Source organism: Elephas maximus, chromosome 3 (assembly GCF_024166365.1).
Source record: "Elephas maximus indicus isolate mEleMax1 chromosome 3, mEleMax1 primary haplotype, whole genome shotgun sequence".
Classification (NCBI taxonomy): Eukaryota; Metazoa; Chordata; class Mammalia; order Proboscidea; family Elephantidae; genus Elephas; species Elephas maximus.
Window position 1 is genome coordinate 85,586,854 of NC_064821.1, and position 26,996 is coordinate 85,613,849.

General features: G+C 43.8%; 3 protein-coding genes across 6 annotated transcripts in view; 1 reads left to right on the forward strand and 2 right to left on the reverse strand.

Annotated features, from left to right (window-relative positions):
• The window catches only part of ELOVL1 (ELOVL fatty acid elongase 1), a 24,466-nt gene extending 8,290 nt beyond the window's left edge, over positions 1-16,176 (reverse strand). The window contains exon 1 of the mRNA XM_049879025.1: positions 16,155-16,176. The gene's annotated coding sequence lies outside the window, so the exon portion shown is untranslated. The remainder of the gene's footprint in view (positions 1-16,154) is intronic.
• MED8 (mediator complex subunit 8) lies at positions 15,827-21,921 on the reverse strand. Its single transcript, XM_049879026.1, has 7 exons — positions 21,844-21,921; positions 19,828-19,946; positions 19,017-19,161; positions 18,388-18,528; positions 17,740-17,821; positions 17,116-17,364; positions 15,827-16,215 (listed from the first exon to the last, which is right to left on the reverse strand). Exons 1-7 carry the CDS (start codon positions 21,847-21,849, stop codon positions 16,151-16,153), a joined length of 807 nt encoding a protein of 268 aa, XP_049734983.1. The 5' UTR covers positions 21,850-21,921; the 3' UTR covers positions 15,827-16,150.
• Positions 21,922-21,992: 71 nt separating this feature from the next.
• The window catches only part of SZT2 (SZT2 subunit of KICSTOR complex), a 77,769-nt gene continuing 72,765 nt past the window's right edge, over positions 21,993-26,996 (forward strand). For all 4 annotated transcript variants that reach the window (XM_049879027.1, XM_049879028.1, XM_049879029.1 and 1 more), the window contains exon 1: positions 21,993-22,078. In XM_049879027.1, the coding sequence (XP_049734984.1) occupies positions 22,052-22,078 (27 nt within the window). In that variant the 5' untranslated portion in view covers positions 21,993-22,051. The remainder of the gene's footprint in view (positions 22,079-26,996) is intronic.

Genomic DNA, 26,996 nt, shown 5'->3' on the forward strand with positions numbered 1-26,996 from the left:
TAAAGGACATTTTATAGAAGGCAGGGAAAGGCATTCTAGGAAGAGGGAAGAGTGTGTGTGTGAAGGCACAAGAGCGAGAGTGTGGTAGGTTTGGGGAGCTCTAGGTAATTTGGTGTGAGTCCAGCTCAGAGGGCATAGGGGTAAGGGCAGGAAATGGAGGCAGGAGTTAGTTTACAGAGAGCCTATATGCCATGGTGAGAAGTTTGGATTTACTCTGTATTCCTCAGCCCTGGCTACACACTAGAATCACCCAGGGAGCGTTTAAAATATTAATGCCTGGATCTTACCTCCAGATTGATTCTAATGGTTGTTTTTAATGGGAAAAGGCTTGAGCACATTTACATGCTATATAGAAGAAGTCAACAGAGGAGAGGGTGAAGTTGCAGGACGGAACGGAATCCAGTATACACATGGAGGATTTCATCTTTGGCTGATGAGAATACCTCATAGAGTGAAAAGTACAGAAGAGGTAAGTTTGTCAGTGGATTGGGAGGAAATTGAGGGAGTTTTCACCTAAAGGAGGCTATTTTTTCCCTTTAATTAGAAGGTCATTGCTGCAAATGAGGGGGAATGGTAGGATAAGGAGTTTTAAGGAAGTGGTAAAGTCTAGAGCAGCTGATGAAGGGGTGCTGGGAAGGCTTGGTAGGCGGAAAGGAAGGTCCTGCTAGGGTCAAGACCAGGAAAAGTGGCACTAGTTTAGAAGCCTGTGTGGTGTTCTTCAGCAGAGCTTAGTAGCCAGGAGGCAAACCAGTTGCTGTCAAGTTGATTCCAACTCATTGTGACCCCATGTGTGTCAGAGTAGAACTGTGCTCCATATATTGTTCAATGGCTGGTTTTTTGGAAGTAGATCATCAGGTCTGTCTTCTGAGGCTCCTCTGGGTAAACTCGAGCCTCCAACCTTCTGCTTAGTAGCTGAGTGTGTTAACTGTTTACACGCCACCCAGGGACTTCTAGTGAGGAGTTAAGAAAGCTGAAAGGGAACTGTTTATATCTGCAGGGAAGCTAAGTGGAAGGCGTCAAGGTTACAGGGCTCAGTGAAGGAGACTAGCACCTACGCTGAATAGGAAGAAAAGTAAAGCCAGGGCAGGCTGATAAAACTGGAGAAACAAGAGGTCAAGGATCTCACAGTCTTGATAAGGATGAAGGCCAGCTGTGGTGGGGAAAGAGCTCTCAGCCCAACGGCTAGTTAAAATTCCACCCTTTCACAGAGCCTTCCTAACTAATGGGAAGTGAGGTGACGATTTCCCGGTCCCACCCTGTCTGACTCACTCTTCATTCATTGCTTTCTGAGGAGCCCTCCTCCATCTTTCCCCAAAAGATAAACCAGTGATTTAGCCTGAAAATCATCACCTATATGAACCTTAACAACTCTATTCCTGTGATTGTTTAAGGCTTTATATGTTTCAGCAGGAAAATTAAATGGAGTGAGGTTGGAGAAGGAGGAAAGGCAGTGAGAAAAAAATGGGAAAACGTGTGCCTGTATGAATGTGAATGATTGAGGCAGTGGCAGGAATAGAGTACAGGAGACCCAGGGAAATCAGCTAAAGAATAATAGGATCTGAGGGTGTAAGATAGGGTAAGGTGGGGATGGAAGCAAGCACTTGGGGGCTGTCAAGCTTCTCTTTCCCCATCCTAAAAAGGTCAAAGGGTACTCACAAAGTACTCACACTGAGGAGTTGAAGGGAAGGTTGAGCCACTGAGGACAGGAGAGCAAAGAGGAGTGTAAAGGGTTTGCCAGTTAATCATTCTGCATGTCCCTGGGCCTCTGCCAGCTGGTGCCCTCTTCCTAAGCAGCCTGGGGCTTTAGCTGAAGGAACTGGGGCTGGAAAGACATCTGGCTGGGAAGGGAGACTGCATAAAACACTCTTCATATCTTCCAGATTTGAGGGTTTGTCTAGACCCCTGAGAGGTAAGGAACTAGGTCTGATCCATCCGTGGGTAGCCAGTGCCAACACAATATAGGTCTCATTCAGGGGTCACTGAGCTGAACTAAAGACACTCTGGAAGGGGGAGGGAGGTGTGACAGAACCTGCAGGAAGAACTATGCTTTCCATTCACTGTAGGCTGGACAGAGAAAAGTATAGGCTTTTGGTTAGGGAACAAACCAGGAGTGGAAGCCGGATAGAGGAAAGAGAGTTAGCAAGATCCAGAAGAGGGATAACAAGAACTAAAAAGGGGAAAGAGAAAAAAGAGTCTACTATTCAATACTTTGGCAAGCATGGTGCCAGCTGCTTTCTACATGCTTTTATGGTTCAACATCTTAACAGATTAAAAAAATGGAGTCAGAGAAGTTGACAGATTTACTCAAGGTCACAGAGCAAGTATGGTAGAAGAGAGGTGTTTCAGTTTGAGGAAAAAGCATACACAAAGGAATGGTTGTGTGTAAGCATAGGACTCGGGTTGAGAATTACAAGTGATTCCATTTGGTAAAGGATATGGTGAATGAAAGGAGTTCATTAGCTTCAAATCATGGAGGTATGTGGATAATAGAATGAGTTTAGTTTTTATTGAGATGTTGCTGAGTAGAGGGTTCGTATGATCCCTGCTGAGCTTTAAAAAGACAAACCTGGTAACAGCAAGGTACAGGCAGTCCCCGACCTATGACAGGGTTCTGTTCTGACGACTGTCTTGTCAGTCTGACGTTAAGTCGAATACCTCTTTTTTTTAAGTTTTCATTATTATTGGTTTTTATTATTAGTATCTTTATAGACCTGATTTTTGTCTTTGGGAGTTGGAAACATTACATATAGACTTACAGATATACTTTAATGCATGCATACATAAAAAAAAAAAACACAAATCATAAATTTTACTCCAACGTTGAAGACGAATTGAACAACGTTGGCATTTTGTCAGTTACACTAAAAACTCCACTTGTGGAAGGTTCTGGACGATCTGGACTATCCCTGGGCATGAGGATAGCGTATCTTGTCAGAAAATTTGTGAGTTGTCTGTGTAGTCCTTTTTTTTTTCTTATATATATATATATATATATATATATATATTTTGCAGTAACATTTCACTGCTTCCCGAATCTATCAACTTTAGAAAAGCTATCGGTATTCAGGTCCATGTTGTCAAGCAACCAAAGCCCCTGATTTAGTTTAGAAAAAATTTCAGCTAATCCTTTCATTGTAAAAATTTGACAACTTCTCTCCTTCCTCTTACTCATTCTTTCTTTCTTCTTCAGCATTTTTTCACTCTTTAAAATCCACTAAGTCCTGATCTGTTAATTCCCCTTCTTCATGATCTATGAGCTATTACACATTGGTGACAGCAAGTTTTAAATTCCGCATTCTTGCCATATGGACGATTTTTCCACTAATCTCTTTCATCATGTTATTCTGATCAAATGCTTTGAGCATGTTCACATTAGTAAGCAATTTTTTTCCAAATCCTCTGCATGCATGTAACTTCCTCCCAGAAGGTGCGATGTTCCAGATACACTGAAGAATATTGTAATTCTTCCAGAAGTCGCATAATGCTACAGTACCTCCATCTGTTACAGCTACTGCCTGAGCAAACAGTCTGTAGGTAGCGACTGCATCTTGATCCACAGGCTCAATCACAGGCATCGTGTTGAAGGTAGATACAACACCTCACATCTTTTTTTTTTTTTTTTTTTCAAACTGTGCTTTAGGTGAAAGCTTACAGGGCACATTGGTTTCTCATTCAAAAAATTTATATACAAAGTTGTTTTGTGACATTGGTTGCAAGCCCTGCAATGTGTCAGCACTCTCCCCACTTCCACCCCAGTCTCCCCATGTCCCTTCGTCCTGTTTTCCTGTCCCTTCCTGCCTTCTTGTCTTTGCTTTTGGGCAGCTGTTATCCATATGGTCTCGTATACATGATTGAATAAGGACGTTCCTCACGTGTTACTGTTTGTTTTATAGGCCTGTCTAATCTTTGGCTGAAAGCTGGACTTCAGGAATGGCTTCTGTTGGGTTAGCAGAGTGTTTAGGTAGGGGCCACAGTCTCAGGGCTTCCTCCAGACACTGTCAGACCAGTAAGTCTGGTCTTTTTTGTGTGAATTTGAATTTTATTCTATATTTTTCTCCCACTCTGTCTGGGATCCTCTACTGTGATCCCTGTCAGAGCCACTGGTGGTAGTAGCTGGGCACCATCTAGTTCTTCTGGGCTCAAGCTGGTCAAGACTGTGGTTCATTCCTTGTGTCTTTGGTTTCCTTCATTCTCCTTGCTCCAGATGAGATAGGACCAATAGATGTATCTTGGATGGTCACTCACAAGCTTTTAAGACCCCAGATGCTACCCGCTAAAGTGGAATGTAGAACATTTTCTTTGTGAGCTATGTTGTGCCAATTGACCTAGATGTTCCCCAGCCCTCAGCCCCAGTAACTTGGTCCCTCAAGGTGTTTGGATGTGCCTAGGAAGCTTCTATGACTTTATCTTGGTTGTGCTGACTTCCGCTATAATGTGTTGTCTTTCCCTTCACCAAAGTTAACACTTCCCTTCCCCGCACTTCCCTTCCCTTGTAACCATCAAAGATTGTTTTGTTCTGTTGTATACCTTTCCTTGAATTTTTATAATAGTGGTCTCATACAATATTTGTCCTTTTGTGACTGACCTATTTCACTCAGCATAATGCCTCCAGATTCATCCATGTTGTGAGATGTTTCTCGGATTCATCATTGTTCTTTATTGTTGCATAGTATTCCATTGTGTGTATGTACCAAAATTTGTCTATTCATCTGTTGATGGGCACTTAGGTTGTTTCCATCTTTTTGCTACTGTGAACAATGCTGCAAAGAACATGGGTGTGCATATGTCTATTTGTGTGACAGCTCTTACTTCTCTAGAATATATTCCTAGGAGGGATTGCTGAAACCTATGGTATTTCTATTTCTAGCTTGTGAAGGAGAGGTCATACCATTTTCCATAGTGGTTGTACCATTTTACATTCCACCAGCAGTGCATTAAGAGTTCCAATCTCCCTGCGACCTCTCCAACACTTGTTATTTGCTGTTTTTTTGGTTAGTGCCAGTAACGTCAGGGTGAGATGGCATCTCATTGTAGTTCTGATCTCCATTTTTCTTTTTACAGCAAAAAGAAAGTTTTATTTGGCATATATTCAAAAAGGCAAAAGTAGGAAACAGAAAACCATGCTCCCAGAGCCATGTCTGCCTGAGTCAAAGGAAATATTATAGAATAAGCAAAAGTGGGAAAACGGACAAGCATGCTGCTATACCCATGTCTGCCTGTGTCCAAAGAATATTACAGAATAGGCAAGAATGGGAAACTGGACAAGCATACTGCCACAGCCATGTCTGCCCGAGTCCAAGGAGTTACAGTCATCAGTATATATTAACATTACAAATGGGCAAAACCACTGAAAGTTTTACCTTTTCAGATTGGCTAGAAACTGTGATCCTACATTTTGAATTGTCTTCCTTAAGAATCATTGGTACAGGTTTCAGTAACAGTCAGGAGGGTCTTCTTTGGTCCAATAAATTTTCTATTCACTAAATGCTAACAGAAAGAGTAGAAAGTCTTCTGTGTTCTGTTTGATTGGCTTAAGTGAAAGGTTCCCTAAAAGATATTTTCCAAGGTTATCCTAGCTATTGTCTTTATACTTCAGGGCCCAGTCGATGGGTCATTGTGAGTCCTTGTGAACCCAGTTCCAACTGGGTCACATTCTCTATGTTCAAAGACAGGGAATAATGATTTCAATATTATTTCCTAAATCATTCCTTCCTGTTGATCAGAGATTGGAGATAACACATGGATGATCAATACCTGAACTCAGTCAGGCTCCTAAATGGAGGCCATTGCAGGCTCTTTAAACTTTTCCACCAGTTACCATCTGGTTCTTCACCAGGATCTTAAGTAGGAGCAACGTTCTCATCAATAGCATTATAAGCAGACTCAGTGTGCAAAAACATTTTAGCCTGAGGCATTCTTTTGCCTTTTAGGTGTGTAAGGTAAAAGAAGATAAATTTTATTATGCCTAATACTATCAGAATGCAGACTATTACTATTCCTTGCCAGTAGTGATCTAGCCCATGTACTTATTCATGATGGTAACCAAGAAAAATAAATCTGGTGTTTGAAAGACAGTGTTACTGTGTGTAACCAAGTAGATTGCTGTCTAAATTCTGTAGCACAGACTACACTTTCTCGGGCTAATAAAAAATCTAAGGCGATTCTGTTATCCCATGTCAAGGTGGCTTATGAGATCAGATATCGCTATTGTGTTTCCATCCCGTTAGCAACTTCATCTGCTCTTAGTCCCATAGCGATTGATAAATTTCTTAAAGATTTCTCCAATTCACCTATACCATAAGTAGGAATTAAAGCTACCAACCATACCCTGAGTGTTGGACCAATGAGTTTCCTTCTGACTTTCATTTTACAGTGTATAACAATTTAACATTACCTTTCCAATATTTACTAGAATTATTACTATGAATATCTAAAGATAATCCTAAAGTTTCCAAAGTGCATTGCCCATGCATTCATCAGGAATCTAAACAAGAGACTGCCCACGTAAATTCACTGTCAGTTGGAAAGGGATCATCTAACTAGTATAGTTGGATCCACCACACAAAAATATATATCCATAAGGAGCACACTAAGTTTATCTACAGAAAACAGAAAATATAGAAAAATTTACATGTAACAAAGTTTCCATTAGAGAATTCAGGATTAGCGAGATAATACAGGGTGGACCTCTTCTGTTGCAGGTCTTCAGTTAATCTCTTTAAATTTTAGTCTATTCCCAAGGGCAAACTGCCTCTCCTTAGTTTGCCTATTAACAGTCACGGGTCACTTTCTCAGAAGCAGAAGTGGAGTCTAAAACAAAACGGAGTCTGAGCCATGAGGTTGATCCCCTGAGAACATAGTTCCTTTAAGATACACAATTTCTGCACAGTGACAGGGTGAGGGAAACCCTGGTGGCACAGTGGTTAAGAGCTATGGCTGCTAACCAAAAGTTGGCAGTTCGAATCCACCAGGTGCTCCTTGGAAACCCTATGGGGCAGTTCTACTCTGTCCTATAAGGCTGCTATGAGTTGGAATCAACTTGGCGGCAACAGGTTTGGTTTGGATTTTAATAAGGTGAGAGTTTGATTACATACATTAGACAGGTGTTTCAGTCAACACTGTCTTGAAGACTGTGCTGTCCTTCCCTTCACCCAAGATAAATTCTTGTCCACTATCTAGTGATTTCCTTTCCTCCCTCCCTCCCCTCGGAACCATCAAGCAGTGTTTTCTTCTCTTTTAACTTTTTTTTGAGTTCTTATAATAGTGGTCTCATACAATTTTTGTCCTTTTGAGACTAATTTGACTCAGCATAATGCCCTCCAGATTCATCCAGGTTACGAGATGTTTCGAGGACTCACCATTGTTCTTTATCATTGTGTAGTATTCCACTGTGTGGATATACCATAATTTGTTTATCTATTCATCCAATGATGGGCACCTGGGTTGTTTCCATCTTTTTGCTATTGTGAACAGTGCTGCAATGAAAATGGGTATGCATATATCTATTCATGTGATGGCTCTTATTCCTCTAGGATATATACAAGGAGTGGGGTTGCTGGATCGCAGGGTACTTCTATTTCTAGCTTTTTGAGGAAATGACAAATCAATTTCCAAAGTGTTTGTACCATTTTACGTTCCCACTAGCATTGTATAAGTGTTCCAGTCTCTCCACAACCTCTCCAATGTTTATTATTTTGTGTTTTTTGGATTAACGCTAGCCTTGTCGGGGTGAGATGGTATCTCATTGTAGTTTTGATTTGCATTTTTCTAATGGCTAATGATCCTGAGCATTTCCTCATGTATCTGATTGCAGCCTGAATGTCTTCTTTGGTGAAGTACCAGTTCATATCCTTTGCTGATTCTGTTTTTAAATGTGTTGAAACCAGGCACTGACTTCGCCTCTTTGTAAATATAGGTCTGTTCCGGCATCCTTTTCCAAAACAAGCCTGGGTTTTGTCCATGTTGAAAATCTGTTCTGGTAGATATTCTTCATCTTGTATTATCTTGTCCAGCCCACCCTTGAATTTTCAACAGCTTCAACATTGGTGCTTCCTCCTTCTCCACTTACACGCACATTATGAAACCAGCCCTTGCTGCAATGAAAATACTTGCAATAGTCTTCTCCTTCCTGTTCCTTCAAGTTTTCAAAAAGGCCACGTGCTTTCACTAGAATTGTCAGTAAACTCATAGGGATCCTCTTTTGGGTTTGGTCTTCTATTCAAATCATCAACAGCTTCTCTATCTCCTAGATTGGCCCTTGCCCCTTCTTTGTTAAAACTGTCAGTTTTATGCCAATCGCTCCTTCAACTGCCTCCCAAATTCTATTCTTATCCTTAATGACTGTCTAAACGAGTCGAACAAGACAGTCCTTCCTCACATGCTATTGTGCCAACTTTCTTTCCATTATCATAGGCCTTAATGATCTTCATCTTTATATCCATGTCTAGAGCCTTCCTCGCCTTCTTTTTTGGATTAGAACTTACAGTGGCACGACTTCTTTTGCTAGACATATTACTGAGGGTATGAACAGTGCAGTTGTTACAGTGTGAGAAACTTGAACAACTTGGCTTCAGATTAACAAATGATGCTTCTCATGGTACCGAACACTGAATAAGATCACATTACAGACCATGTCTACGATGAAGTTGGCGTCAGTGTCCTAACAATGAAGTTGGAGTCATAATGACTGTCGGGCACGTGCGCAGTTCAGTTGTTGTAAGTCATTAGAGTTGAACACTGCCCAACTTTCCATTAGGACTCCCAACACCAGCTTCATTGCAGACCAGGCCACAGCATGCTATATGGCAGTGTTTTGAACAGTAAATCATAACATTGAACAACTGCAAGTGAACACCTGAGAATGATAACATTAGCAAATTACATGCTGCAACACTGTATATAGTACATATTACTGATAATACGATGCAAAGCAAAAAACAACAGTCGTAAGTTCGGCTCATCGTAACTCAAATACAGTGTAAGTCAGGGACTACCTGTGTATTATTGTAAGGCACATAGGCACAAGTATGACACAATGAAGGCCTTCCCCAGGGCAAAGGGAGTGAAAAAAAGGGGGAAGAGGGAGAGGATCCAGAATTGACAGCAAAGTTGTCAAGACAAATAACTCAGGTGAAGCAGGATGGAAAGAAGGAATGTAGTTTGGGACATCAGGAGTTTGAGATGAGAGGGTACATTCAGCAGGCAGTCTGAAACACAGTACTGTTAAGTTTAGGGAAAAGGACAGAGCTGAAGACAAAAAAATTTGAGGATTGTCTTCACAGAGGTGAAGCCACACGAAGTGGACTGTGGTAGCTCCAGTTTTGGTTGTACTCAGATGATGCCATCCTCCTGCTTTTACTTCCTTTGAGGAATTCCTCTCCCACTCCACTGGCCCCTTAGTCATGGTGTTCTTCCTCCTCGCCCCCACAAATCCAAGCTCCTAATGGCACCTAATCCAAGTGAGATCAGACTTCTCTCATGAGGTGAGCTATAAACGATACAGAGACACCTAGAAACAGACAGCCCAGACAACATTTGAGCCCCTGAGCCACGTGTAAAGTCTTTAACTTCCTATCCACATTACCCAATACAAATGATTCCCCTTTTTTTAAAACTAGTTTAATTGTAACATGTTGCAATCAAAACAGCCTAACATACCATGAGATTAAAACAAGATTGGTAAGGAAAGAATAGAAAAAGAGAACAGTTACCATTTGCGCATTAACTATGTGTGTGAAGGGCTCTGCATGCCATTTTAAAAAGCTTGGACTTTATCCTATAGAAAATTAAGAGCTACTGAAAGGTTTAAATTTAATTTTAAACATGCTGAGTTTAAGGTTCATACTATAATCCCATTTTACAGAGGTGGAAACTGAGGTTCTTGGAAGTGATTTGCCAAAGGTTACACAATGGATAAGTGTCCAGGCCAGAATTTGAACTTGTGTGATGTGACTTCAGATTTTTGGGAAACACCAATATTTAGAGATTTGGGAGAGGAAAAGGTATAAGAGAAGGCAACAAATTTGAAAAAGCCAGAAAGAGGAGCACCAAAGAAAAAAAACAAGAGGACAGTTCAGCTGGAGGCTAGGCTCAGGGGTTGACAGGTCAAATGCTACAGAGTCAGAAGATAATGAGGACTGAGAAGAGATGGAGATGGAGAAACCTGAGAGCATTTGAGGTCGTCTGCTTAATGAAGGAAGAGAGTTGTGGGCTAAGGAATGTGAAAGTCATTTCATTTTATTCAACACACACTTAATGGGCATATTCTCTGCCAAGCACTACAGTAAGTGCTGGGAAACAGATGGCTGCGACAGAGACCTGGCCCTCAGAAGCACACAGCCTAGCGGGGGATACAGGCATGTAAATAAACAAACTTCAGGAAAATTATAGACATGGTAATAGAGGTACGTACAGGGTACAGGAGAGGTACAGTTAAATGGTCACCGGAGGGCAGGCAGTAGTAAAGACTTCACAGGAGTAGGGGACACTTGAGCTGGAAGGATGAACTGTTCAGCAGGTAAACAAGGCAGCTGGAGCAGGAAGAGAGGATGGACATCCTGAGGACAGAGCACGTGTAAGCCATGGAGGTGGGAGACAGCATCTGACCCCCAGGAATTTCCTTGTGGCTACAGCTGGGATTGGCATGTGATATGGCAATAATGGTGGAGTATGCTGTGACAGAACAAGGTCTGACAGACTGAGTGTGGAGGGAAGAGAAGTAAGCATGGGACCAGGGAGCCTGGGTTTGTGATACCCAGTGAATTATACACAGCCATGCATGAAGACCTGAGCCCAGGCCTAGCAAGCACATACAGACAAGGAGAGAACTGATCATAAGTACACAGATAAAAATCAACAAGTGGTAAAAGACCGTTTTTAGGTACAGAATGTAGGAAAACTGTGGACCAGAATTTTTGGCTGGTTTGGATACGGAAGAGGTACAGTTTAAAGAGATACATTTCAAAGGGAAAGCAGCTGTTATTTGCTCTCATAAAAATTGTGCAATTTGAGACCAAACTGAGGTTTAGTGGAAGAGCATAGGTGACAATTAAGTGGGACAAGGCTAAATCACAAAACTAGATTCATAATTGATTTATCACATAGGCAATCCAATTTTAAAAAATTCGATTGCCTCCTCTGCACTAGGTGGTAAGAAGGTACACGGTGTGGGGTGGGGGGGCGGAATTTGTACAAAAGGTGTCTCCTGAGGCCCAGCACCATGACATGAGCACAAAAGAACTACAGAGGAAGAGGCTCTCTCTTTTTAGAGGGATCAGCCAATCATTTATTTAAGCCAATTATTACTGAGAGCAAATATTCTAGACTCCATCCTGGAACTAAAGAAATACAAACCCATTGTCACTGAGTCGATTCCAACTCATAGAGACCCTGTAATACAGAGTAGAACTGCCCCATAAAGTTTCCAAGGAGCACCTGGTAGATTTGAACTGCCAACCTTTTGGTTAGCAGCTGTAGCACTTAACCATTACGCAACCAGGGTTTCTAGCTATTATTTATTGAGCTTCTGGGTGGTACAAACAGTTAAGCACTTGGCTGTTAACCAAATGGTTGGTAATTTGAGTCTACCCAGAGAGAGGTGCCTCAGAAGAAAGACCTGGTGGCCTACTTTCGATGAGTGAGCAATTGTAAACTCCAGGGAACACAGCTCTGCTCTGACACCCATGGGGCTGCCACGAGTCAGAATCAACCTGACAGCAATGGGTTTGGTTTGGTGTTCGTTTACTACTGCCAGCACTATTCTAAGCAATTTATATGCATTAACGCATTTAATCCTCACATCAACCCTATGAAGCAGGCACTATTATTATCCCCGGGGATGAGAAAACTGAGGCACAGAGAGGTACACTAACTTGTCCAAGGCCACACAGCTAGTAAATGGTACAGCTAGGATTTGAACCCAGGCAGTCTGGCACTAGAACCTCCTTTTTTAACCAAAATGCTACAATATACTACCTCTCCAAAGTCAAATAATTAATAGTAGTAATAATAGCAGCAGCTACCATTTAGAGTATTTACAATGGGCCAGATGCTATACCATACCACACACATACATGATCTTGCCAAAGATCACACAGCTTTCAGATAGAAGGGCTGGGATTCAAACCCTGACACTACCGTGCCTGAACTTGGGCAACAATAAAGTATACGAGAAACCAGAATAAGTCTGTACAAAGTACAAATGTGGAAGGTAAAGAGGTAATTAACGGTACCTGGCAGAAGTGACACTGCAGACAGAATGGTTTGTTGGAAAGCTTTGTATAGGGCTGACCTGTGAACTGAATTTTGAAAGATGATTGTGTATTCATCAGACAGAAAGATGGAGGAAAGCATTCTGTGCAGAGAGAACAGTGGGAATAAAGGAATGGAAGCTTGAAATGGCTGGATATACTCAGGAAACTGCAAGCAGTTTCTATGGCTTGCAAATAGAGTAGGTGGTCAGAGAACACAGAAGGCAACGGGAACAGGCAGCAGGGGACAAATCACACAGAATCTTACTTGCCTTTTCAAGGAATTTGAGCTGTTTTGCAAACTTTTCCAATAAAGTGAATGTAATGGTAGAAAAGAGTGAATAAATATCCCCAAGAATCTGGCAGCTTAGTCTGAAGGGACTTACTTCAGACTAGGAAATTCTTTGAAGTCTATTTTTTCTTAATAATGCACACATGCTAATTCTTCATCCTTTTAAAATACTTACCCAGTACAACCAGAATGCTCCTTAGAAGCAAAGATGGTGAGGCTACGTTTCACATACTTTGGACACATTGTCAGGAGAGATCAGTCCCTGGAGAAGGACATCATGCTTGGTAAAGCACAGGGTCAACAAAAAAGAGGAAGACCCTCAACAAGATGGATTGACACAGTGGGTGCAACAAATGGGCTCAACCACAACAATGATCATGGGTATGGCACAGGACCAGACAGTGTTTCGTTCTGTTGTGCACAGGGTTCCTATGAGTCGGAATCGACTTGACGGCACCTAACAACAACAACCCTCAAATAAAACGGACGCTCCACAATTACTTTTATCCTGTGATTTTCAGAAAAGGCAGATGTAAAGAAATGCAGTGGCGCAGTGATTAAGATTTTGGCTACAAATAAGAAGGTTGGCATTTTGAATCCACCAGCCACTCCTTGGAAACCCTATGGGGCAGTTCTACTCTGTCCTATAGGGTCACTATGAGCTGGAATCAACAGCAAGGGTTTGGTTTTTTGTTTTAGCGGTTTCTCTGGATAGTAATCAGGAGCTGACCCAGAGTGGGCGTTTGGAAGGATTCAGCCTCCGTCCTGCCTGGTGCTGGGATCAGCTCACACAGCTCCTGTGTCCACAGGGCACAGAGAATACATTGTCCATACGGAGGATTATTCTCCATAAGAAACTCAGACAAAGGGAGAGGTTGTTTCCAGCTGCCTGGGGGAGGTCGAAAGGGGGTGGGAAAAGGGACCAGCCCTGCACTGGGGCATTCCTGCAAAGTTCAGCTTCTTCCCCTCGGCAGCAGGACCAGAGATGCACAATACATGTCCTCCAGTTCAGTCTTAATGTCAACCCCACCCCAGAAGCCATTATGAAGTCCAGAGGAGCACTTGGCTACTACCTACCTATCTTGGCTATTTCCCAAGAAAATACAGTGTGAGGTGAGCCGGCTAGGTATAAGGATAGCAAGAGACACCAGAGAGAGAGGAGGATGGGGTGATTGGAGCAATTACCAAAAGCGAGACTTGAGCAATGACTGAATCCCAGCCTAAAGGTTGAGCTGGAGAGGGAGAAATCCTAGGCAATAGCAATTATGCTGACACCAATTCCCAGCTCAGTAAGCCTCCACCTTCAGCAGGATGAACTCTGGACTGTAGCAAAATCTTGAGGTCCTGCACAACTGCTGCTTCTTTCTCCATTCTAGACACTAACCTGGGAAGCAACGGCTTAATCTCTTTCCCCAGGGCCCCAAGGACAGGAGAAAACACAATTCTCAGGCAAAACAGGCCAGTCAGAGGAACACCACCAGAGTGGGGAGTCATCTTTTGCAAATCCTAAATCTGAGCAAATAAGCAGGTCATATCCCCCTTTTCAAAGGGAGCTCCATATATATTCCCTCCTGAGAAAAAGCCATCCTATCAATGAGTGTGATGACTGTGTCAGGGATGGGAGCTACATAGTGAGACATTTACTGGGTTGTATGGGCTCCAAAGCGGGAGATGCTACAGAGGTTTGTATAACCCACAGGATTTATTTTTTTTTTTTGGAGACGGGGATGGAAATAAGAACATGTGCTCCCAGAGTGAGGAATACACAAGTGTGGATGCCTCCTCAGTCAAGGAGTACCTACTTAAGGGGCGAAGATGCAGGTAAGGTCCTGCTGAGCAGGATATAAGTGAGTGTTAGCCTAGAACAACAAAGAAACTTGGCATCAGTGCCACTCAAAAGGAGGAAATCTTTTGGTGGAGTAAAGGACACCAAAAGATGCTCCAGGGGGTTTTAGAGCAGCAGTTGGAACCCTATGCAACATAACTGGCTTTGACATTGCCAGTGGAGAAGAACAGGTGACAAGATGAAGAACGCTTAGGTGTGCTAATGAAGGAGGAGAGCAGTTTTATGCAGGGGAAAGGACTGCCCTTGACTCGGAGGACTCCCTGTGCTGTTGTGTCCTGTGCTGGTCAGTGAGCTTTGTGGACACCACTCCTCATCTCGATAGAACAGAACGGGCAGGACATCTGGAACCACTTGTCCAGTCCTTTGCTGCCCCAGGCTGGTGGAATTCTGCCTGGCAACAAATGCTAGCCAAGTACTTGTGTGTGGTGGGAGACCAGATCAGAAAAAAGGCAGCTGGGAGGCACGAGCAGAAGGAAGTCTCAGGACCTTCAGATCAAATTTAACTAAAGCTAAGAAAAGTTTTTATAGGGGGCAAATTAGAATTGCCTTGCAGCTCCCTTGAAATTGTTCCTGATCCTTATACAGCCCTCTCATAAATTGCTGTCAGACAACCCTAAGTCACTGCCCATCAATTTATTCAGAGAAATCTTTTGGTCCACTTCTGCTGCCTCAACTCTAGTCGTTGTCCACAAAGGAGGTTGCAGTGTAAGCTGGATATCCAAACTCACTTTGTTCTTCAACTTTATAAGAGCAGGCAAAGGTACTGGGGGCTGCCCCCTCCCACAATATATCCGGCTCTTATTTGAGCGATAGGCTCAGTGGAATAGAAGAAAACCATCCTGGTTAAAGTCCAGGAACTAGGCTCTATTATGAGAAAAACTAGATCCTGATGAGAAAGTCTGAACTGCAATTGCCACCTTCCTCCAAAATAAGGACAAGTCCAGGGGAAGAAGGGGCTTTTTCATGTGCTAAGAACATGACCCTTTCTCCCAGAGTACTGCCTGGTAGGGCCATTTCCTGGGGAAACCCACTTAATGGCCCCTCAAAATCTTCTTTCATGTGCACAGGGGTTGGGGTGGGGTGGAGGTGGTAAAAGATAGAGGACTCTGTGACTACTTGCCAGGTAAGGGGTGACTGGGCTCCTCAGAGGATGGAGAATAGAGCACGCCCAAGCTTCACCAGGGCTGCAGGTAGACAGCTTGTCCCATCCCAGAAGCCTCTTTGCTTGAAGTATAGAAGGATGGCCAGGAGTGGCCTGCAGACACAGTGTGTCTCTCAATATAGAGGCTGCTACAGTTTCTGGCAGCACACAGTAAGTACAGGCTTTCAAATACAACTGAGAGATCCAAGGTCTTGTGTCCATCAGCTCACCCTGGCATGAAGCAGTATCAGATCAGTTTAAGTCCTGGATCAAGGACTGTGGAGGGCTGTGGGGAGAAGTAGCTGCAGAAACTATCGTTTATTGGAATACTCATTATTTCATGTACCGTGCTAAGTGTTTTACATTCATTTTCTCACTTAAGTCCTCACAACAATCATGAGGTAGGTGTTACCACCCCCACATTACAGATGAGAAAACAGGTTCAGAAAAATTAGGTCACTTGCTCAAAGTCAAACAGCTAGTCAGTGGCAGAGATGGGGTTTGTCTGTTGCCAAAAGCCCATATTCTTTTTATGGTACCTGTCCATACCAGTGTTGGGCAAAAGGTAATTTCCCTGCCCAGCTCTGCAAAAAGCACGTGGGTATGGAGGTTTCCAGCCACACTCACCGCTGGTAGGGATGCATTGAAGCTGACTTGATGTTGGTTTTTATTCCACTTGGCATTTTCCCTAAAAAAAACAAGGAGAAAGACATCTGAAGCAAGGCAGGCCTTCAGGATAAATCAGTAATGTGGTCTCTCAGATCCCCTTCTACCCATTCTTCTACCTTCTCAGAACCTCTGTAGTACCTGACCCTGGGTGGCATGTAGTTCAGCCAACAGAGGTGTGGTTCCTCCCCCAGATCTCTCCCTCAAGGTGTCCAGGAAGAAGGTGGTGGTACGGAGGAACAGTGGGAGGGGTCAGAACATGCTCTAGCAGAGCCTCCTGCTAATCTATCCCTGGAAGGAAGAGCTAAAGCTATGTGACACCCCCCACCCCCCATTTAATGTCACAGGCAAAAGAGTACTATATTCTCTCTTACTTCAATTGTCCGTTTTCCTAGACAGCTTGGAAGAAATAACTCTTCTGGCTGATTGCATCTGAACAACTCTAGGTTGTTCTCACAATTACTAAAAGTGAGGAGGAGAGAAGGGAGGAACCCAAAAGCAGGAGGGACAGAATGCAGAGAAGTGAATACACATAGGACTGGGAAACTTATTTGCTTGTCAATTCCTGACGCACCTACCAAATGGTCTTAGGGTTTGACCACTGGTTTCTGTATCTAAGAAAAAACACTGACAACACACCTCATATTCAAAGAAAACAGGGCAGAAAGATAGCTGAGACAGAAGTCTGAGATGGAGGTAGAAAGAGAAGAGCAATTTCTGCTACTCAAAGTTCTTCCTCATTCTCTGGTGCCTACTACAGTCTCAAAATGAGATTTTACTCATGAAAATTGTTTTCTGGGTCATGGTCGAAAGGAGAAGAGGGGAAAATCTCCAGGTCTGGGGATACTAGGGGCCCAGATAAGACAGCTTATTCTCACTTCCCAGATCCAGGTCAGCTATATTTCAATCCCTACCACCTTACCTGGTTGACCTGCCTGGGCCATCTGCACCCCACTAAGCATTGACTGCTGCTGGCTTGGAGCTCCTGCCATCTGCACCTGCTGTAATCCCGAGGCTCCTGCAAGGATTGTCCCAGCTCCTGGCTGGCCTGGCTGACCAGGACCACTGTTGCCTGAGGGTCTCCAATTAGATAGCCCTTTTCCAAAGGCAACAGCTGCCACCAAGGCATTGGTGTCTGCAGGATTAAAGGTCTGCTTGTTCTGCCGGAGACCTGAAGAAAAAGGCAAGTGAGGACCATCAAGTAGGCTTTTGGCCCTGGACTGGACCCAGCAGCTAGAAGACTAGTGTGAGTGCCAAGGCTTGGGGTTCTGCCTTCAGCAGCATCTAAACTCCCTGGCAACCCAGAGACAGAGGCAGAGCCAAAGGACCCCCAAGCCTATCTCAGAATTGTCCCTTCTCATTTTGCCCATTTCTTCCACCTGTTCCAGTGCTGGCCTTAAACACGAAAGGCTAACAAAATGGATGTGAACCCTTTCCTATGTAGCTCATTCTCGTGTCCTCATTTCCCTACTAATAAGACAATCATTCCTACTTCAGTGATCTTATTCCTTGCTCCCTCTCCATTTTGCCACCAACCTCTTCATACCTCCACTCTCTGATTCTCGTTCCTCTTTGCCGATTTTTTCCAGAAGGTTTGAGCACATTTTATTCAAGCTCTGGATCTGCTTCTGTAACACACAAATTTATACAGAAATTAGAGCAAGTAAGAAATGATTGTGGGGAAGTTTCTTCCTTGTGGTCTTCTAGGAGCAGCGTGTTATTGCTAGCGGTTGTGGAATCGTCTCCTGACTCACAGCAACTCCATGAACAATCGTATCGAACCACTGTGACCCAAAGTGTTTTCACTGGCTGATTTTTGGAATTAGATCACCAGGTCTTTCTTCCTAGTCTGTCTTAATTTGGAAGCTCTGCTGAAATTTGTTCGGCATCACAGCAACACACAAACCCTAGGACAGACTTAAAAAAAATCCACTGCCATCGAGTCTATTCCAACTCATAGCAACCCTCTAGGGCAGCGTAGAGCTGTCCCACAGGGTCTCCAAGGAACAGCTGGAGGATCTGAACTGCCAACTTTTTGGTTACCAGCCGAGCTCTTAACTACTGCACCACCAGGGCTCCCCAACAGACTTAGGAGTAACCAGTTGCCCATCCCTGCTAGACAGAAATGGTACTGCCTAGCTTCTCATGCAGGGACTCCGGAATTGAGGGGAACACGGTAGGGACTCTGTCCAACCTGGGCTACATCAGCACCAATCCGGGCAGCATCCGTCGTCAGTTGCTTCTCCTGCTCTTCAACTTCAGGATCAGGCTTGGTTCTCAGATGGTCAGGGACTACCTCATGGCTGAAAACAGGTACTCGACCTTCAGTCTGTCGCTGCAACACACAGATTTTCCTACTGGCTGATATATAGTCGCTTCCGCAGGATAATGTACATTTTCAGGGAAAATACAACCTGAGACTTACAATTTCTACCTTCCTAGGACATTGCCCCTTTCATTCCATCCTTTATTTCTATCTCCTCACATGCTACCTCTACCAGACTAAAAGGCAAATTAAACCTTTCCTCCTTGTTACATTTTAATCAAAGACTAAAATAGGCAAAGTCACAAAAGAACTGACTTTCTGTTAAAGATAGGCATTGGAGCGAAAAGGTCTTTGTCTTGGTGACATAGGCCTCAGGTTACTACAACCGTATTTGGGAGTGGCTCCCCCAACCCCAGAAGGACAAAAAGCAAGACCTCCAAAATGTAGACCCTCACTTCTTACTACCACTCACTACTCCATATTTGGGACTTCTAGAATAATTAATCAACAATTATGCTCTAGGCCCTTAACCATGTTGTACCCTCTCCTCGTCTTACCATGAGATCTTCATCTCGGTCTGGGGACAACACCAGAGGGATGATAACCTGGTTACGGAACAGTGGTGTCTTTTCATGCTTCAAGACCTTGTTCAGAGTGTTCATCTGTCCAGAGAGCAAGGCAAAGCTGTCCAGGACAGAGGGCCTGGGGGGGTAAGAAGGTGTCAGAACATTCCACCCTCTCCTGGGGTGGTTACCAGTAAAGTAGCCTCCTTCAGACTATGAATACCCAGACTCACCCCAAAAAGACAGCGATGACTGGCCAGAGTGGCTCATGGGGATTGCAGGATTAGGAAAGAGGGGCACACTTTCAGTTTCTATCACAGATGTAGGAAAAGGGCTGTTCATTGTTTGAATGGAGGGAGGAACAGAGGTAAAATAGGAACCACAGCTCCACTGTTATCATTAAAACTCAGCAACTGGGTAAAAGCCTCTTTTCCAGTCTAGAAGCAGGATTCACACTCCTAGAATAGGCTGAACCTAAAGACTCAGCCACATTTGTGGCAACAGATCCAACATGAATACAGCTGATGTGAATAGGCTGAGACAGGACCTCCTCATCAGAAGAGTAAAAAAAGTAGGAATCAGAAGCTAAAAAGAACCTAGGCTGGGAAACTAGGCATTTCTCTGCTTTTGCCATTGAGGGCCAAAGCCAAACTCTATGTGTTAAATGTTAAGAAACCCAGCTCTTTCCAAATCAAAAGCTGTTTGCAAGCTGGTAAGTGGTTACATCACTGGAGACGTCCTACCTGCCAGAAGGCCTGTCCCTCCATGCAAAGAGCCCTCCCCAGCTTGTTCACACAACCCTTACCAGGTCAGCCGGTCATACTCGTTCTCCAGCTTATAAATGAAACTCCCCAGTGAGTTCTTCAAATCAGCTGCTTGACTCAGCAGTGCATCTAATGATGCCTCAAGTTGCTTCTCCTCCCTCTGCACCAATAGGAACAGGTTGGTTACCCAGGTGGATGTGAATATGACACACAAAGAAACAAACAAAAAAAACCATTGCCGTCGAGTCAACTCGGACTCAGCAACTCTACAGGACAGAGTAGAACTGTCCCATAGAGTTTCCAAGAAGCTCCTGGTGGATTTGAACTGCCGACCTTTGGGTTCGCAGTCGTAGCTCTTAACAACTACACCACTGGAAAGGAAGGTTGAAAAACCAAGGAGGACAGTGTGTAATACCTGTCAGGTAACATTGGATCTCACTGGCATAGGAGAGCCAGGCTTGGCATTTGGGTTACAGACAGCATCAACCCTAAACTTTTCAACTGGTTCACAGACCTCAGTTCCTCCAACCAGCTGATTCCTTCCTCTCATCACCACCTACTCCAGGCCTGATTTTTTTGTATTGTTGTTGTTGGGTGCCCTCGAGTAGATTCTGGCTCAAAGTGACCCCATGTGACAGAGAAGAACTGCCTCATAGGATTTTCTTGGCTGTAATTCTTACAGAAGCAGATTGCCAGGTATTTGTTCTGCAGAGCCGCTGGGTGGGTACGAACTGCCAACCTTTCGGTTAAGAGCTGAGCACTTAACTGTTGTGCCACCACAGCTCCTTTCTTTGTATTACCAAAACCAAACCCAAGCCCACTGCTGTCAGGTCGATTCCAACTCATAGTGACCCTGTAGGACAGAACAGAACTGCCCCATAGGGTAACCAAGGCTGTAAATTTTTTGCAGAAGCAGATTGCCACATCTTTCTCCCAAGAAGCAGCTGGTGAGTTTGAACCGTTGACATTTTGGTTAGCAGCCAAGTGCTTAACCACTGTGCCACATTCTTCCTCATTAAGAAATTTTTACTAAAACTAATGGCTGCGTGCGTTATCTTTTGTGAACCTCTGCAGCACATGTACCCCAGCTTCCTCTGTCCTCGAACCTACTTTGTGAGCCTGGCTATTCTTGCCAATGACACAATCTCTGGGAAATCTACCTACACGTGCAGCTTTCTCTGAATACCATTCCTGCCCTCCCCCCTTCCCCAAACTCTTCCTCTACCCACGACGTTTGATGTTTCTGAGCTCCTCCTCACAGAATTAATTTGCATTTATTTTGTTTATCTCTATGCCAATATCCCTGTGATTCTTTCACAAGCTCAGTCGACCTATATACATTTACCGAGAGACCGGCAGAAAGAAGAACCTAAGTGATAAATGAAAATTTAAAAAATGCACTGAGTCGGAATCGACTCGACGGCACTGGGTCTGGGTCTAAGCACTAGACAATTTGAAATGTTTGGGGTCCGGAAAGCATTTCCTCCCCATTTATGGGCTCCTGTTTTACTTTATTGTTTCACCTTTAACAGCTATGGGCCACAGACCGGGAAGAATGATGTAAAACCGTCTTGCAAACTCGCTAATGTGCCTGACGCGAGCTTTAACCATGGGTTCTACCCACGGCCTAATGATATAAACAGTTTAGCTTTCGGTCTCAGTGGTCACATAATTCCTTCACCCCTCAGGCCTCTCTCCAAAAGATCACAAAATCTCTACATCCAACAGCCTCCTAGGCCGGGGGCCTAAGCCAATCGCTCACTTGCTAGAGAAGTGTTCCATGGACTGCATCTCAGGCTCCTCATATTACAACCTAATCCTTCCCACACCCAAATCAGGGCTACTTCCTTCCGATTTAGCCACAGTCTCTCCTGTCAAATGGGCCCCGCCGCATCTCTCATCAACGGCACCCTCTCTTCGGCCGGCCTTGCGTTCCCTTCCCAGTCATCCGCGGGCTCTAACCCATCGTCTCAGCCCCAACTCCTCCTGGGCCAGTTCACTCTCCGTGCGGGTACCGGAAGCTCGTCGGCAGTCAACATGCCCAAGCTGATTCTCACCTGCATTGCGGTGGCACCGGTGGCGGGAATGACTTCCACTTCCGGTTCCCAAGTTAGCGAGCGGCTCTGGAATAGCCGCTTCCACCAATCAGAAAACTCTCACTCGGCCCTCCCACCCACTTCCGGTTCCTTTCGGGTGCCAAGGTAGCTGGGTCAGAGGTCAAGGGTGGAACCGCCTCCCGGCCCCAGCTTGCGCCGGAGGGCTGTGATGGCTTCGGAGCGCCCGGAGCCGGAGGTGAGGGGCGGGCGGCCGCAGTGTGGGCCTCGGGATCGGAGGGTGGTTCCGGCGGGCAGGCTCGGCTGAGGCCTGCAACGGGCCTGAGAGCGGCCGGGCTGTGTAGCCTTGGCAGGGACCGGCCCAGCCCCAGAGGCTTGAAAACCTAACCTCTCCGCGGTCCGAAGTTTCACCCGGGAGCTAGAGCAGAAATTTTTCGCTTTGTTTTTGTTTAGTGAAGTTTCATCCATTTCGCCGACTCTAGCGCTTTCAGGATTCTTTGTCCTAATAGTGGTATTATCAAAGCCTGGATCTTGGTGTTCGGTTGCTGTTTCAGTGGGCAAAATGGCAGTAGGCCGACTTCAGCATTTCTTTAAGCATTGGAATGCCATCAGAAGCATAAATTTAGTTCTAGCACTCATGCTTTTTGGAAAGGCGATTCTGGTTTGCGTGAAAGAACATTTGACTCGGAATGAGACCTCATTCCAGTATCGACCCTGCCATTTAGCTACCTGTGCAACCTCGGACAAGCCTTAACTTCTTTGATCCTGTAACTTTCTTTATTAAGTACCTACTTACCGTGTATTGTGAGAACCACGTGTATTAAACCAGAACATGTATATGAGGTATCCATTAGGTGTTAAGGACCACACAAGAAACTATATAGGCTGTGGCATTCAAACGTGCAGGGAAGGTGGCAATATCCATTCTCATCTACAGTTAAGGAAGCTGAGAAAGGAGAGGCATTAAGTACCTTGTTCAAGTGATACTCAGATGGGGAGTAGAGGAATTTTAGAAGACTTGAGCATACATCCTCTGCAATATGAAAAGAATACTACCACTAGAAGAAGTGCCCAGTATTACAAAAGAATATGCTTCGTAGATGAAAAGAGTGTCGGGTGTGTATGATATAAATAGTAGTCGTTATTACAGAATACTTAGGGCATGCCTGGCACTATTCTAAGCACTTTAAAGACGTTAGTTAATCCTCTCAACCTAAGACAGGGAGCAAAGGCCCTGAGATCGGAGGGTGCCTGTTTGAGAAATACTGAAGAGACTACTGTGATTAGAGAAGAAGCAAGTAAAAGAGAAATAGACTATACAATCAGGAAGGGAATATGGGGTTGAGTGTGGAACCTAGAGACTTAGTACAGAGGGGCCCCCAAATCTGCAAACCAAATAACAAGAAAGAGGCCAGGGCATAGAAACAAAGCCATTGCCCAGAACAATGGGACAGGGTATCTAAAAATAGCCTTTCAGAAGCAGCTGGAGAAAATCAGACCTAGGAATATGCGCAGAGCATCCACCTGTGGCTGCTGTGTGACCTTCCACCAGGGGCAGTGAGGGGCTACAGCCCTAGCCAGGGAATTGAACCCGGGGAGCAGGAGACTGCGCAGGCACGAAACCCCATAATAAGCCCTACTATGAATCCCAGAGGCCTCCAGGATGGGAGCCATCTTGGAAAGCTGCTGCATGAGCACCTTACTTAACATAACCTTCCCCCCCCCCCCCCCCCCGTGTCTATGAATAAACAGGAATCTTTTCCCTCCCAAGAACTTTAAAAAACTCAGCCCATCTTTTGTTCTGCGAGATTGGGGTAAGCTTTGCTCTAGGCCCGCCTCCTCCCCCTTGCAAGCTTCTTCAATAAAGCTTTGCTTGTCTGGAAAACTGGGTGCCTTACCTGCTCATTCTTGACCAGTGAGAGGCAAGAACCTTATTCTGGTAACAAACCCTATGACCTAGATAGTATTATTATGCCCATTTTTCAATTGGGAGGGCCAAGGCACAGAGATATTAAAAGTCTTCTCAACCATAAGATTTATAGCATAAATAATCATAGCGTAGCATAACAATAATTTGTTGGTACTTGGTGTGGTGAGATCGAAGATCAAATATGTTGTGTGCCCTACAGGCATACAAGGTTGGTGGAATAGAAATACCAATACTGAGAAAGACCCTGAAGCAGTTAGGGGTACAATTCGTCATAGATTAGAATGAGGGGAAACTGTGAGGAAATATACCTTTTTTTTTTTTTTTTTTTTATTGTGCTTTAAGTGAAAGTTTACAAATCAAGTCAGTCTCTCACGTGTAAACTTATGTACACCTTACTACATACTCCCATTTACTCTCCCCCTATTGAGTCAGCCCGCTCCCTCCTTCCAGACTCTCCTTTCGTGACCTTTTGCCAGTTTCTGACCCTCTCTACCCTCCCATCTCCCCTCTGGACAGGAGATGCCAACAGTCTCAAGTGTCCACCTGATACAAGTAGCTCACTCCTCATCAGCATCTCTTTCCAACCCATTGTCCAGTCCAATCCATGTCTGATAAGTTGTCTTTGGGAATGTTTTCTGTCCTGAGCCAACAGAAGGTTTGGGGACCATGACCGCTGGGATTCTTCTAGTCTCAGTCAGACCATTAAGTCTGGTCTTTTTATGAGAATTTGGGGTCTGCATCCCACTGTCTTCCTGCTCCCTCAGGGGTTCTCTGTTGTGCTCCCTGTCAGGGCAGTTAACGGTTGTGGCCAGGCACAATCTAATTCTTCTGGTCTCAGCATGATGCAAGTCTCTAGTTCATGTAGCCCTTTCTGTCTCTTGGGCTCATAATTATCTTGTGACCTTGGTGTTCTTCATCTCCTTTGATCCTGGTGGGTTGAGACCAATTGATGCATCTTAGATGGCCACTTGTTAGCATTTAAGACCCCAGACACCACACTTCAAAGTAGGATGCAGAATGTTTTCTTAATACTTTTGTTTTGCCAATTGACTTAGATGCCCCCTGAAGCCATAGTCTCTAAACCCTCGCCCTTGCTCCAATGACCTTTGAAGCATTCAGTTTATTCAGGAAACTTCTTTGCTTTTGGTCCAGTCCAGTTGAGCTGACCTTCCCTGTATTGAGTGTTGTCCTTCCCTTCACCTAAAGTAGTTCTTATCTACCATCTAATCAGTAAATAACCTTCTCCCACCCTCCCTCCCTCCCCCTCTCATAACCACAAAAGAATGTGTTCTTCTCAGTTTAAACTATTTCTCAAGATCTTATAATAGTGGTCTTATACAATATTTGTCCTTTTGCATCTGACTGATTTTACTCAGCATAATGCCTTCCAAGTTCCTCCACGTTATGAAATGTTTCACAGATTCCTCACTGTTCTTTATCGATGCATAGTATTCCATTGTGCGAATATACCATAGTTTCTTTATCCATTCATCGTTGATGGGCAGACACCTTGGTTGCTTCCGTCTTTTTGCTATCATAAACAGTGCTGCAATGAACATGGGTGTGCATATATCTGTTTGTGTAAAGGCTTTTATTTCTCTAGGATATATTCCAAGGAGTGGGATTGCTGGGTTGTATGGTAGTTTTGTTTCTAGCTTTTTAAGGAAGCACCAAATTGATTTCCAAAGTGGTTGTACCATTTTACATTCCCACCAGCGGTGTGTAAGTGTTCCAGTCTCTCCACAACCTCTCTAACATTTATTGTTTTGTGTTTTTTGGAATAATGCCAGCCTTGTTGGAGTGAGATAAAATCTCATTGTAGTTTTGATTTGCATTTCTCTAATGGCTAATGATCGTGAACATTTCCTCATGTATCTGTTAGCTACCTGAATGTCTTCTTTAGTGAAGTGCCTGTTCATATCTTTTGCCCATTTTTTAATTGGGTTATTTGTCTTTTTGTAGTTGAGTTTTTGCAGTGTCGTGTAGATTTTAGAGATCAGGTGCTGATCAGAAATGTCATAGCTAAAAACTTTTTCCCATTCTGTAGGTAATCTTTTTACTCTTTTGGTGAAGTCTTTGGATGACCATAGCTGTTTGGTTTTAGGAGCTCCCAGTTATCTAGATTTTCTTCTACATTGTTAGTAATGTTTTATATACTGTTTATGCTGTGTATTAGGGCTCCTAACATTGTCCCTAATTTTTCTTCTATGATGTTTATTGTTTGAGATTTTATATTTAGGTCTTTGATCCGTTTCGAGCTCGTTTTTGTGCATGGTGTGAGGTATGGGTCTTGTTTCATTTTTTTGCAGGTGGATATCCAGTTATGCCAGCACCATTTGTTAAGAAGATTGTCTTTTCCCCATTTAACTGTTTTGGGGCCTTTGTCAATTATCAACTGCTCATATGTGGATGAATTTATGTCTGGATTCTCAATTCTCTTCCATTGGTCTATGTATCTGTTGTTGTACCAGTACCAGGCTGTTTTGACCATTGTGGTGGTATAATAGGTTCTAAAATCAGGTAGAGTGAGGCCTCCCCTTTGTTCTTCTTTTTCAGTAATGCTTTACTTTCCCTCCCATATGAAGTTGGTGATTTCTTTCTCCATCTCATTAAAGAATGTCCTTGGAATTTGGGTCGGAATTGCATTAAATCTGTAGATTGCTTTTGGTAAGACAGACATTTTTATAATGTTAAGTCTTCCTGTCCATGAGCAAGGTATGTTTTTCCGCTTATGTAGGTCTCTTGTAGAAGTGTTTTGTAGTTTTCTTTGTATAAGTCTTTTACATTTCTGGTAATGTTTATTCCTAAGTGGTCTATCTTCTTGGGTGCTACTGTAAATGGTATTGATTTAGTGATTTCCTCTTCAATGTTCTTTTTGTTGGTGTAGAGGAATCTAACTGATTTTTGTATGTTTATCTTGTATCCCGATACTCTGCGGAACTCTTTTATTAGTTTCAGTAGTTTTCTTGAGGATTCCTTAGGATTTTCTGTGTATAAGATCAAGTCATCTGTGAATAGAGATAATTTTACTTCTTTCTTGCCGATCTGGATGCCCTTTATTTCTTTATCTAGCCTAATTTCTCTGGCTAGGACCTCTAGCACCATGTTCAATAAGAGGGGTGATAAAGGGCATCCTTTCTGGTTCCCGATCTCAAGGGGAATGCTTTCAGGCTTTCTACATTGAAGGCGATGTTGGCTGTTGGCATTGTATAAATGCACTTTATTA